Source organism: Dermacentor andersoni, chromosome 2 (genome assembly GCF_023375885.2).
Source record: "Dermacentor andersoni chromosome 2, qqDerAnde1_hic_scaffold, whole genome shotgun sequence".
Classification (NCBI taxonomy): Eukaryota; Metazoa; Arthropoda; class Arachnida; order Ixodida; family Ixodidae; genus Dermacentor; species Dermacentor andersoni.
In genome coordinates, this window is record NC_092815.1 from 125,794,931 (window position 1) to 125,809,510 (window position 14,580).

The 14,580-nt window shown below is 41.5% G+C and overlaps 1 protein-coding gene across 1 annotated transcript in view; it reads right to left on the reverse strand.

The window, feature by feature from the left end:
* Positions 1-14,580, reverse strand: part of LOC126541154 (sorting nexin-13-like) — a 57,571-nt gene that overhangs the window by 36,174 nt on the left and 6,817 nt on the right. The window contains exons 4-12 of the mRNA XM_050187835.2: positions 13,717-13,806; positions 13,431-13,552; positions 11,117-11,232; positions 9,580-9,690; positions 8,931-9,019; positions 5,224-5,307; positions 2,407-2,548; positions 1,217-1,332; positions 614-713 (exon numbers count right to left, since the gene is read on the reverse strand). Of these exons, the coding sequence (XP_050043792.1) occupies positions 614-713; positions 1,217-1,332; positions 2,407-2,548; positions 5,224-5,307; positions 8,931-9,019; positions 9,580-9,690; positions 11,117-11,232; positions 13,431-13,552; positions 13,717-13,806 (970 nt within the window). The remainder of the gene's footprint in view (positions 1-613; positions 714-1,216; positions 1,333-2,406; positions 2,549-5,223; positions 5,308-8,930; positions 9,020-9,579; positions 9,691-11,116; positions 11,233-13,430; positions 13,553-13,716; positions 13,807-14,580) is intronic.

Consider the following 14,580-nt stretch of genomic DNA (forward strand, 5'->3'; position numbering starts at 1 on the left):
TGGAGGCAGCCGTTATTGCTTTCAGCTTTGAAGAGTGCACACACATCTTTGGAGCCCATTCTAAAATGGACGCGATGTGAGAAAAAAAGAATAACTCCATAAAAACGAAAATTTTGTTCTCCTACTGTACGTCACATGATGCAGTGTGTTCGTGAGCACTGTGGAAAGTCTTGAAAACAGCATTCGAAACCATCTTTAGCAGGCTAACAATGCCCAATGGGTGCGGTAGCGACAGGGCTAAGTGTATACAGGCATGTGATGTCCTGATGACGCAATCGGTCAAGTGCCAGTCTTAAAAACTTAAAAGACCCAGGTTTCATTTGGATGATAAGCCTTTGTTTACTATAATTTGATATATATACTACTCCCATTGCGATAGTAACATTGCTGTTTAAACATCAACACAAATACTTCCGGCAGGCAGGCTATTACGAAGATTTCAAGAAGTGGGCTTCTCCCAACATCTTTTCTTATTGCAGGAAAGCCAGACGCAAATGAATTTGCAACATCCAGACATTTGAAACTGCACTGAGGTTCGCATATGCAGGACATGACCTACAAAATGTAAACAAGTTGGGGCAGAAAGCCATTCATGACCTGCGACTGGACTTACCCATGAAATATGATAATGCAATGTTGTTTGCCAGAACAACATCAAATGGCAGTTGGAATAACTCAACTCCTGGAGCCGTCAGCTTCTTCCAGTCAATTTGCTAAGCAGAAATGAAAGAAGACAACAGCCTTTATCATGCAGATTAAACTTTTTCTGACAAATTTTCATAGATAGCCATGCACAGATTCACACAGTGACACTCAGGTTATTGTTATGACAAGGCGCTTTAGTCAAAGGAATGAACAGCTCTGACTGCCAGCTAAACAATTTAACTCAATTGTCCTTAAAGGCATGCTTTCTTTTTTAAATACAGATCACAACCTCAAAGTCCCAAGGCTCAGTGCAACAAAGCAGATATGAATGCTGAATGAAAAACACCTCAGGTATGCTAAATGACTAACTGCAATTTTGTTTTTTGTAATCTGTATTCGACAAATGCAAAGGCTGAAGAGGATGTAATCAGCCTATACTATGGTTATTTGTTCACTGAGTAAGTAATGCTACCACTGCAGGAGTTCTCAACAGCACTTGTTAATTCTGGTTATTTATTGGACATCTATGACAAGGCACAACTATGAAAAGAGGTTTCAGGTCAATACTCACGGAAGGTAGACCAGTGGAATCTGTGTCAAGGCTTCCATCATAGAGACGCTGAAGCCTGTTCTCCACAACCTTTTTCACATAATGCAAGCTGTTCAGTTGCTTTTTGATCACAGTATCTGTTCAAATGGTGAAAATTCTGTCAGCAAATGACAAAAACCATTCTTATCAAAGACTAATGCTGTTATAAGGTATGCTGACACAGGCAAGGGTAGATGAAAGTGGCAATCTGAACCCACTTCCTCTTACGTAAGGAATGTTGACACGTGTAAGTAAAAATAAACATGTGCAAAAGCCACCATATTGTATAATTTTTCACACTACTAGCACTCTTGCCAAGAGAGTAACAATAACAAAGCAAAATAAATGATGGGGTTTTATGTGCCAGAACCACTTTCTGATTATGAGGCACGCTGTAGTGGAGGACTCCGGAAATTTCTACCACCTGGGGTTTTTTAACGTGCACCTAAATCTAAGTATCACACATGTTTTTGCATTTCGCCCCCATCGAAATGCGGCCGCCATGGCCGGGATTCGATCCAGCAGCCCAACACCATAGCCACTGAGCAACTATGGCAGGCAACAATAACAAAGAGCTAACAGTTATGCTACTCATAGAAGGTCCCACAATTAATCAATGGCATTTAAATACATAGTCCAACTGAAAAACAAAGCCAAATTAGTTTATCAAAGCAACAAAACATTCCCAGCACAGTTAATACAAACAACCTAAACTACTAATAGTATTTAAAGTGGCACAGGATATGTGCTACAAGAAAGGCTGCGCAATGTTAAACTACTTCACAGAAAAGTTTCACTGACCTATAGTTCATTGTCATACAATTTATAACCTTGTTCGAAAAAGAAAAATTCTACAATGATCAGACAATATATCTATAAACATTACTTCATCACGGAGCTCCGCAGTGGCCACTGCGGAGCTCCGTGGCGAGGACGGGGAACGGCACCCTTCACCACAATATTATGCAAAGGACGACTTAGTAAGACAAGCAACTATTTACAAGTTATATTTACAACAGCGGTTGCAGCGCTGACTGGTTATATTCACAGCGCGTGCCCAGTTCGTTCTTCCTCCTCTTTTCTCGAGTGATAGCACACACACGCCTCATTCAAACAATCAAATATCACACGAGTGAAGCAATATCTTATCATAATGACTACTCGCTACTTACCGTCATTACCTCCAGTGTCTTTTGAGCGCTGAACAGCAATTTCCTGGAGGACGATTTCTTTGACAGCTTCCAGCTCACTTATGTTGTCAGTGCACTTCAATACAGTCAGGAACTCATCACTTGTGGGAATGTTGTTAGAGCACTGCATTCAGCAAAAAAGAGGAAAATCGAAGATTATATAGGGACCTAAATTTCCTGAACTTTTTTATCGTTTGGGGATAGAAAATGATAAAAAGGCTTTATCAGGCTTTATCAGGCTTTATTAAGGCTTTATCAAGTTTAGTGTCATCATGCCCATCTGCGGGTTGCATCACAAATCTAAGCTACTGTACACCAATCTACAGTTGCTTTGAGTACAGTCCAACTCACTCATAACTATATTCAACTGCCAAGGAAACCCCACTGCTATAACCGATAATTGTTATAACAGTGTTGCAAGAAAAAAGCAGGGGGGATGAACATTTAACATTTTAATTAGACACACAGAAGTGCAGCCAAACCCATTTAATAGCATTACTGGTTTTAACAATACTCGGATGTAACAATTAGCAGCTGCTGCACTTTGAAGTTTCGTGTTTTCTATGGTACAATAAACCGCTTACTACAATGTTCCCGAGAGGCATTATTGGCTATAACAACTAAATCTGGCTACTGGGTGTTTGCGCTGAAAAGCAAAGGAATGTGATGTCCTGAAAAAAAAAAAAAAAAACGAAAGAAACATGGACACGCATGCACACAGTTTCGCCACACCTGCCTTTGTGGTGAGCACCCTACATGGCACGCCTTCGTCTCCCTTCCAACCCTCAAACGTTGGCGAGAGGGTGAAAGGGAGACGGAACAGGAGCATGCAAGGGCGGCAATGAGGCTGTGTGGAACAAGTGAGGGTGTGACACAGCGCCTCGCTTATTTCTTCTTCTCAAGGGTTTTGCCCCCTTTTTCCTTTTGGCGCACACATCTAGTAGCCGGATTTAATTGTTATAACCGAGAACGCAGCATGGGAGCATTGTAGTAATTTGTTTAGTCTACCATATATAGCATACAAAGTTGATGATGCATTGGCTGCATACTGTTATATCCAATATATTATTAAAACTGGTATAGTTATAATTGGGGTCGACTGTACTTGTGTTCAAGTTGCCTAAATGCTTGTCCAAGATTCATCGCCGCTGTAAAGCACTAATCGTAGCAGTAAATAATAAGTATAGCACAGGTTGACTTCTTTTAACATATACTGTTATGGTGAAGCTGCATTCTATGTTTGATATTTTAAGTAGGTATTCATAATGAAATGATCCCTAAAGAGGCAACTCCAAGGTAAATGGATACAAAAGCAATTTTAACGAAAGAGAAGTTACATACCTGTCTAGCAAACAACAGAACTAATACAGTGAACTTGAAAGGTGCACTAACTAGACTAACATGTAGTAGACTTCTGTTAATTTGACTTTGGTTAACTTGATCCTGACCGAAGGTCCCGGCCGATGCCCATGCATTTCTATGGGCCGAAACTTTCGTTATTTCGATCCTAAAATTGGCCTGTGCCGGATCATTTGAACTTCACCAGTTCTCACACACGTTCACAACCCTGATGTTGATGCCAACAGTGCCCCCTTTTGCGGCAGCATCTGCCAAGGCAGACGCTGCCTATCTTGGCCCATTTCCTCGGGCAGGGCTATTTCTGGCCTGCCCAAGGAAAATTTTCCAAGGAATAACCATAGCTTGCAATGTCTGATTACAGTATTTACCCTTTTTTACCACATGCCTTTTTTTTAAAAGAAATTTTAGCCGCAAGTTGCCTGCACTGTGCAATCGGATATGAAACCAAAACGACCTTTGCGGCATTCATATGCTTTACCGATTAATATGGATGTACTGCAGTGAAGGTAATATTAAAAATTGCGCGGCAAAGCTGACTTTAGAAAACCGGCTGCTATGTCCAACACACATTTTTCGTGCTAAGAAATTGGGTGCCTGTTAAATTTCTATTTTGTTTATGAGCTTCAATATCATTTTTGTATTAGTTGTCTACTTTGGACACATAGCAAGTGGGCGCGTATTTGATTGGGGGTGTGCTAGGATTGGGCAGATACTGCCAAATGAATCAGCGGTGTGTTCTGACGTTTTTTTCTGCATCTTGTTTGCACCGGATAATTTTGTTCGCACCAGATAATTGCACCAGATAAAGCAATCAATTTGTCGGCCCCATCAGGGTTGAATTAATTAAGTCGACTGTATCATGTACACTGCTTCAAGTCAGTTTGGAAACAAAAATAAAAAGCCACCAACGGCACTGCCAACCGTAACTGCTTCCTTGACTTGACTTCGGTCTTGTTCTTGAGGCTCACTGCTATGACTTTTCACTATGATTACCCTTGTTGCTATGGTAACCTTATGGCTCAAAGCCAGGCAGGGCAAAAAATTCTACTGTTGATGCTGCCACAGGGTTCTGCTTTCGTAGCCCCTTGTATTTTGTGGAAGTTTCTATCTCAACAAGAAATGGGACATATTGAAGTGAAACAGTTGTAAGAAATGCATTATTTACTCATTAAGGCTATTGCATTGCTTACAGAAGCTGTTTTTTGGCAAAAGCGACTGTGCAAAACATTTATAAAAACATATGGTTGGCACTGTACACTGCACTTCCTTAGATCGGCACCAACAAAATGACAAGAACCAGTAATAATGATTGTTGTGGCATTAGTGGCTGTGGTGAAGAACACCACTGCTGCTTAGTTTTATGCTTTCCCGTGAGAACAGCTTAACAAAGAAAAGAAGGTCACACATGCTGGTGCCCTACAGAGAAAGCATGAGACTTACCATCCAGACAATGCTTTGATTTACATAGTCAGGGTCTGAGACAAGGTCTACCACAGGCAGCAGCACTGTGTTCACAAGAAGCTCCTGGAAGAAAAGTGCAGATAAGCACTAGCACAGGTAGGAAAAGTAAGGTAAGTGTGAACACCACTTAACTACAGTGAACTAGAAGCAATCCAGTGCAACGAGCGGAGGGGGCTGCGCCTTACGGCGCATGTCACCCGAAGTGGCACCCAATGAGGTGGCGCTGCCGTCGACCACTCTTGCAGGTGACCGGTGTGGGCGTGCACGACCATTGCACTTCAATGGTGTGTTTTGGTTGTGGTTTTTTGTTCTGTGCGGTTGTGTTTCGTAAGCCTTCTCATGTGAATGCGGCCACTTGCATCAATGAGTGCAAAGCAACGTCTCAACCACTGCTATGCTCCAGGGTGTAGCACAGGATATGCCCGAACTAACAGTGCGAAGAAGCTGTCGCTATTAAAGGCGCCTGCAGACCCGGAACGGAGCTGCACATGAAAGAGAAACCTACATAGAGCCGACAAGCCGCTAACCACAGACTGCATGGTATGTGAACTGATCTGAAATGTGAAATGATGAAGGAGGTTTGCTTTACCCCTCAGTGGAACTGTTCTGTTTTATCACAAGGCTTGAAGACATTTTCACTAATTGCTTTAGTGCACAAGAAGTTCATCGGGAAAGTGTAATGGACATCCTGCATATGATTCATTGTGCCGCTCCCTTGAAGGTGGGATGCAGAGCTCATGCAGAGAGCCTGACTCCTCGCATAGTCAGCTTTTATATCACCGTACGGCTCCATTCTTTTATCAAAGGTTTGAACAAAGCACACATGCTGTCAAAAAGAAAGGCAGCACAGCGCCTGAAGCTAAGCAGACTGACTTAGCTCAATTTCTACACTGCTTGTTAAGTGCATTAAAGCTCTCAGGATGCTTCTTGTGCTATTGCAGAGCACCTGCAATAAAATTTTACGGGACTCGAGAAAGCAGTTTCGAAGTAGTTCTTACTTCTTTTTTTCTGCGTGTCATATTTCGTATTCTGTAGCAGGTGTTTTAAAATGAAGTGCTTTCTTGCGTAAATATTAAATCCGCCTTAATTGGCCGGATTTATGTGCATGTGCACTGTAGCAGATACTGTAAACAAGGTGTCTTTTGCGATCGCGAACATCATGCGAATATTTGGTCCCACGAATAAGTATTGCTTCGTAAAATTTAGTACTAGCAAATTATTCTGGTATTGGGGCCATGTAGCCTGAGTTGGTGACTAAGCGTGAAAAATTTTTAAAAATTGCAACGCATCGACTGTCCTTCGTCTGCTACTGGTTTTGCTTTGTAAGCACGCACGAAATCATACGGCCAGCTCAAACCCCTCTGCGCACATAAAGTACCCAAAAAATAATTGCAAACCCAAGCTGAATTACGTTAAAACAGCGGCTGTGCATAACCAAACACGCTTTCTATTTTTGTGAGCCACGTACGCTGCAGAGGTGAACCAGGGCGAGCTTTCAAGAGCGGTCGATTGCAGCACCGCCGTTGCAGGTGCCACCGCACGCGTCAGCGAAGAGGAGCGGTCGTGCCATTGGAAAGTATTCCATAACTTAACACTTAACTTAAGTACACTGTAACTTAACAAACCATACTGCATTTAGTCACACACAACAGCCACTCACATAATGAATACTGCTTCCAGATTGGCAACTGAAAATAATAATGTTTTTTTTTTACTCTCTATGTCGGTAGTCGCAAAATCAGAATCTTTTACCCTGCCACACAATAATCGCACCCACCAATGCAGTGCTGAAAGCTGTTGTCTGTGTGGCTAAATAATGGTTATAATGGCAGACACAACCAGACGCCATTCATTTCTACCTAAAAGCACAATTTATTTATGGGCGCATTTTGATCAAACTTGCATCGCTCATGTAAATTTACATGCCAATTTCAAGTATGCAATTGATTTTTTTATTGTGAGAGGAAGTTTCTAAAATATTAAGAAATTTATGCTTCTTGTGTTGGCTAGTTTGGAGGTTAGCTCTTCATGAAGTGATGGTTCTTATGAAGGAGACTGGCATATCAAAATGATCTCAAAAGAGCAGAGTTTGAAGTGCTGATAGAATGAATGTTCTGGGCTGATTTGGGCAAAAGTTATATGCCCCACTTTTTGAAGTAATAACCTACAGTAACACCAGGAAAAATTATTACTTTCTGAAGATTATTGTAATTATATGTGTTCATATTGTAGGCCTACTTCATTCTTCTTGTCAATCTATCTGTCAAAAAAAAAAAAGATATGCAATAGAGTAAGTAAACCAAAAGACATTGTCACTCCAAAACTGCGGCACCATCAGAAATGTTGTTTTGAGAACGCAACGAAATAAAACGGGTGTCGTGCATGTTCGCAACAGCACACCCTACTACACCACACAGCACCACGGCATACTGTGCGCTGGTCCATGTGGACGCAATAGTTTCCCGTCACAGAGAGAAGCTCATTGCAAGTCTCATATCGGTCAAACAGCCTTTTGTATCGCACCGGACGCTACCAGTTTGGACGCTGCTGGTACACCAGATGCGCTGGGGACCTCACGGATCGCTGGCATTGAAAAGAGCACAGGCAACTCTGTCTCAACGCCAAAATATGACGATCGAGCGTATAGTGCCCGGTATCTGCCTTTCGAACGTGGCCTACTGGAAATGACAAATAAAACTTCAGTGCACTAGAAGTTACAGCTTGAGTGACATCGTGAACAAACATTTGGAAGAACTCAGAAGCAATATCTTTTGTAACTTGTTTGGCAAGTAACTAGTGTATGTAATGCGGTTTTGACTGGTTTCCAGGATGCTCTCGTTTAAGTGCCCGGATAATGGCTCTGGCTTTTGGCTCAAGGTCACTTGAAGGTTGCCAACAACGGGAGCTAAAAGCATTTCATGCTTAAAACATTTCACGACGTGTTCATAATTATGGCAAAGGCCAAATTGATCCAGGATGATACAGGGGCCCATCCAAGCAAAGATAAATGCTCTACACCAATCTGGAGCAAAGAAACACAAAAAGATTTCTGGGCTAAATTTTGGCCATAAAGAGCAGTATCTCCCCTGAAACATTGTGCAATTTGGCAAAATGCATGAAATCGTGACAGATTTGGGAAGGTGGGTCACCGAGAAAGAGATACAACAGCCTTTCCATTCCTGCTGTTGCCTCCGACATTGTAGTACCACCACTGCGATCTCTAAGTTCACTTACAGGGTCCACCTCAATTTGGAACAGCACTGCTGCCCAACTCTGTAGAATTGGGCTTGTGTAAATGCGTGAGGGTTCAATGAGGATGACCTTGCTGGGCTTCAAAAATACCGATCTGGTGAGTTGACATAAAAAAAATCTAAACCAAAGCTGCTAAATTTCATGTAGTGTGAGCAATTCTGTGTGCATGACATTACGAACCTGAAGTCGAAATTTCAACATGCTTTACCAGAAGTATTGCTGCGGCACTGCTGCCACGCCTCGCAAAAAGTTCCGAGTGTGCTTTGCTGACTCACAGCTGTCATGTGTAAAGTGCAAGGAAATTCCGGTTTCACGTGGCTTCTACAAAATTTCTGTGAGCAGTCGTACACCAACCTGCAGGCACACACCAACCTGTCAAATATGCTTGAGTTTCCAGTTGGCGAAATAACACAAAGCAACTGCTGTTAACTTACTCGTAGGAATATCCTCATGACTTTGTTTTGGAAGTCTTCCGGTGGCAAAACCAAGTAAAGAAGCACTTCTCCGACTTGTTGGAGGTACTCTGAAATGTTGGGCGGTAGAAAAGTTCAGAGAGCTTACGCAAAACTTGGCAAAAGACTTAAAAGCTTGAAAAATATCAAAGCCTCTTTATTTCTTTTTTTTTACTGAACCACTTCTACATGCAGGAGGCTCACATATTTAATACAAAAAAAAAAAAAACATTTTTGTTACTTTTTTTAATGTATGAGCAAATTTTTGCCAACTCATCAACTGTGAATGCAACAGCTATAAAACAGACCTTTCTCATTTTAACTCGTGTCATGGCAATTAGGTGCAACATAAATGAGGCTGCTGTAGCTACTTCGCTATGCTACATGTGATGCATAGCTACATTCGCTATGCTATCACAACCGCCTTCAATTGCGTTAAAAGCAATATGCATTTAGAAAACAGCAATTTCCAGTAAATGAAATATTACAGTGTGCTGCAGTTGGTACACAATGATAACCCCGAAGAGTCATTTCTTTCACTTGGATGGAAAGAAATGTACTGCTGGAGTTGCAGGAGCTTAATTACACAGTTGTATATGCACTTTACTATGCAAACGCAATTTATCCTCACCCATTTCCCGCTCTTTTGAAATGCAGACTAGATCACGGCACATGCTACGCTCCATGGTGGTTTCTAAGCTGAAGAACAATGTAAGCAAATCTGGGGTTTTTCCTCCGAAATCTGGAAATATAGCAAGAGAGAGAGAGAGAGAAAAATAAACGCACATGAATTAATGCATATCATAACAAAGTGTTTTGGATATAAGGTAGGAGCTCCCAGCACTGAGCTCCGATAAAATGCACAGCTCTGCAGCTGACATTTTTGCATGTTGGATACAGCTTCTAACTTGATAGAAACACCGAAATGAATTAGCATATACGGTAAGAACTAGCAGAGGACATGGATTATATTTTGTTTTTGAGTCTACACTGAAACTTAAGGGAACAAACTAAAAATTTAAATGCCTATACTAATTTGCAAGTACTAAATATTTCCAAATTACATGCAGTAGTAAAACAGCTGCAGTTTCATTTAAGATAGAAAAAAAAAAAAATTACAGGACTGTTTTCAGAGCTGGTTCCCCATGTTTGCTTTGGCTTAGCAGTTTTGCCTTCATACACAGAAAAGCCTGTGATTGGAAGCATCCTTTCACAGATGGCATTGTCAGAGGCAGAAAAAACATCTGGGAGCCTCTGATCAAAATGAACAGTGAGGATCTTCTATGTGCACTCAAACTTTAGTGTGCAGATTCCAAGACATGGCTGCCACAGTGAGGCTAAAACTAACAACCTCAACCAGCAAAGTTTAGAAGTGTACAGATATAGTCAGTGCCTTATGCAAATGAGTCCCCATAACAGACCTACTTAATTATTCTTTAGGCTGTCAAATTTCTGACTCCGGCATTATGATTGTCACACATGACTCTTGGATGATAAAAGATGGCTAGACAATTTAAAGTGGGAGGCCACACAAGCAAAATACTTTTTTAAATCAGAAGCCAGTATTGAAATAACCTTTTTTCCTGATGTCACCATGATGTCACCTTTGACAAGCAGTTTCAGGATGAACTACACCAAATGGCCAAATAGGAAGTAGCATCAGCTAACAGTGACTGGTTGCACCAACCCTACATCTCTGGCAGATGGAAACCAGACCAGTGGTTGTATGAAAGGATTACAGTACTAAGCTCAACTTGTTACCTTACTGAAACTGCCGCATTTCAATTGCACTGAATTAAACTAAGATAGAGGCGGTATGTTGTGTGAGGAACAAAGTGCAAGAGCACTACAGGCTTCAATGCATCGCAATATAATGCAAACAATTTGAAACTCTCATCGTAGGTGAGAAAGAACTTTGTTTCACTTTACACATTTTTCCTTCATGGCTTACAATCAAAGTAAAACTCCTGACCTTCCCATTTCTAGGTTTCGTCTTGTATTTGAAGACAGCTTAGAATCAAGCAGGCACAAAGAGAGGGGCCTTCCCATCCCCATAAACACCTCTGAAACACAACACAGCTATGCATGCTCTGGTATGAATGAAGCGTTTATGAAACATGCATTCCTGCTTGGTTTAAATAGGCAAGGAAATGGGGGTGCCTTCGTACCATCATCTTTCTTGAGCTTGAGCCTGGTCTGCGCTTGGCGGAATAGGCGCAGATGGGATGCAAAATCATCGACTAGTTGAATGGTGAGGTACTGGACCCAATCCACCCCTTTGGCCCTGCGAACAACGGAACCAACTCAAGTCAGGTGTGGTTTACTAAAAGAACATGCTTGGCAGAAACCTGCAAGTATCAATCTCAAAAAAGTAAATAGAAAGAGAATAGATAATGACAGCAAATCTGCATTCAGTACACAATTGAGTGTACATTAGTCTCCACTTAATACTTTGCATCTCAAAGGTAACCTGCCTTTAGATTCGCTCATTTTCTGTCAAGGTCTACCACTTCGATTCTTGTACCAAGAATATGCTTTACAAAAGCACATTTCTGGACAAAAATTTGTATCCTTCTAGGATTTCCTCACTGACCCTCTTGATAAGTAGGGCTATCAAAATAAGAAGCGTTGGCCAAGATGAAATGGCCCCAAAGAGTTCTGTGTGATACAAAAGGAGCTTGAGTCATAAACAGTGATGTGCACAAAGAAAAAAAACTTTCGAGAAGTGGAAAAGACAAAAAAGCTCAAATAATCATAACTCTGTAGTGTGTCTGTGATGATGATGTGCAATAAAAAGAGCACTCAATGCTATAAAAATGACGGATTTTAATTATCACAGAAAGCTGAGCAAGTTGTTAAGGCTTTCATGTTTAAAACCAGTGTAAGATGACGCAGATAAACAAAGCGCGACATGTGCACACAACATGAGCGTTGGACTGGGCTCACTTTATATGTGAGCCTCTTTCTTCTGTCTGCATCCTTTTGTGACAGAGACACCTTTGTGACACTGACAAAAAACGTCTGTCTTGTTTGTAGTTATTTACTGGATAGATGTAGACCCAGTAATATTGTGGAGCCTCAAGTCCTTGAGAGCATAACAAATAATTCATTACGCTACCTTTTATTGCGACCAATTCAAAGCAAATGCCAAGTGGAACCTGGGTTCGTATGTGAATATGGAGACACAAAGAAGTAGTTTAATGACTGGAAAATGTAGAGAGGTCGGCCGGAAAATGGAGCATTTGGCCTGCTACTCTACGTAAGGGAAGGGGAAGAAAAAGGGTCACAATGGGGGATGATAATGGGAGGAAGGAGGTGAAGGACACATTGCATAATGGGTACCACAAGCGTGAGTCCAGGCCCCTGTTGCCTAAGAAACGTGAAAGAGCATGCATTGTCTCTATCATCTGACAACTCTGTGGCCATGCGCCTAGCAAGAGATCCTCCGACAGTGGTCTATTGTGTAAATGTCTCAAGGTATCTGCCATTGTCAGTCTTTCGCGCGCGTACTCAGGGCACACCACAAGCAAATGGTCTATAGTCTCTACAGTGCCACACACTGAACAGTCCGGGGAATATGGAGACACATCACTGCATCCTAATGTGGCAGTCTCATCGTACAAGACACCACTGAAATGTACATACAAACTATGACTGCGGTGCCGAAAGCAGAGTCCATCCAGTGCCTGATGGGACAAGTGAGGAGAGTGGGTTCCCCAGAGTTTTGAAGCCAATTGGCAGCTTTCCACGACATGCCACATTGGGCTGACTGGTGTGCTCTTGAGTTATTTGTGACACACCCCACGACCACTACTGCTACTTTCAGTGACACGAATAGTCTCCTTTGTCATGCGGAAAGCTGTGCTGCATTTGGCGCGTTCTGAACGAGCTGCATAAAAAGGTGCTGCAATGGTTTCTGGTGCTCAAGTAATTAAGGCACCATACTGTAATTATGGAGTCGACAGCTACCTAACGCAAAAAAGGCGAGATGAAATTTTGACTACTAGCTAACAATTTCTTACCATAGCAAAACTGACATGTATAGTTTTCAAAATTCATACTGACAACAAAATTCATTTGCTTGTTACAACAAAAAAATTTAGTGACAGCTGTAAACTGCATTTGGAATTGACTGATTGCTTAAAATTTATGTGAATTTTCTTTTCTCAGGAACCAATTTTGGGCAGACTGTTAAATAAAAGATATAACATAAAACAACATAAATCTGGCTTGCGACCATGTGCAGCACAATTTAAGTCAGCCATGTGAAGGGGGCTCTAATTTATAAGAATAACTTAAAAGCAATTGTAATTTTTAAGAAGGGCTTTGCAAAAGCCATGCCTGTTCTGACATCTGACATTAAAACTGAAAATATGCACCACGTTTTGACGCTGCAAGTTCCAACACTACACCACACGAAGACAGGAGCGTAGCATTCAAAATGAATTACAAAGAAAACCTCTTCAGCTAAATGCACATTACCTCACTGACAGATTAACAATCACTTGGTGAACAAGATCTCGGATGTGGTCTGTGAAAGCCTCATCATTAGAGAGGTCAAGATACCAGTTGTATACGTAGTCCCGCAGAATGTAGTTCAAAACCTAGAAAGAAAACAGCCAACACAATGTCACATGAATTTCTGCTTGCACAGATCTGGTAATATACTTTAGTGTACGGTTTAGTAAAGCAGATACTGCACACTTTATAAGAAATGTTTGTGCCATAAAGCAAGGGAAAAATTAGAACAAAATGCTGGAATTCGTACCTCTGATAATGGGTCATCTATGGTTGGGTGCCCGGTCAAATACCTTACATAGCGAGTCTTTTTCGGTGGCTTTAGAATGGCTGTTGTAATCTAAATGAGAAAGTTCAAAGTAAGCATCTACTGGGCAGCATTAAAGAAATCACAAGGCTAAACAGTACACAGAACCCAGCACCGAAAAACCAACAAATAAAACATCTTCAAACTGTATTTAGGACTCTAAAGGAACACCAAGAAAGCCTGTGAATGTTCAGAGTAATTTCTACATCCCAACCCCCCATCCGTGCTATACAATGTTTTCAACACAACACCCTGGGATCTTTTTGACTGCACAGAAGTAATTCTGGCAAGCAGCCGATAAAGACATGTTGCTCATGCTGCATGGAAATGTGATCGGTATCACTGAGTTTCCTACAAAAATTGCAAGAAGAAACTCTGGTGACGGATCGTGAAGCTACCATGGGAATTATGGGTAGTACGCGGATTTGTCCAATCTACACACTTTTGATCTCAGATATTCTGGTGCCTTTATTTGTCGCTCATCTTTCTCAATTTCCAAGCAATCATAGTTGCCCAAATACAACAAGCCAATAACTCTCTGCACACACGTACAATCATTGTGAATTGCTGTATTTGTAAAGCAATATCTTGTTGAAAATGATCAATTTGAAAGGCCAAAAAACCATACGAAGCCAGAAGGACGAAATGTGGGCAAATTCATGCATTGTCCATCATTCCCACAGACAATGGCACCAGAGTTCCCTCTAGTAATTTTTGTAGAAAGCTCTATGGCCAGCATGGCGAGAAATGAAAACTCACAGCCTCATGCTTTGAACCAGACCGTCACAGCCATGGAGCTGCTGCAGC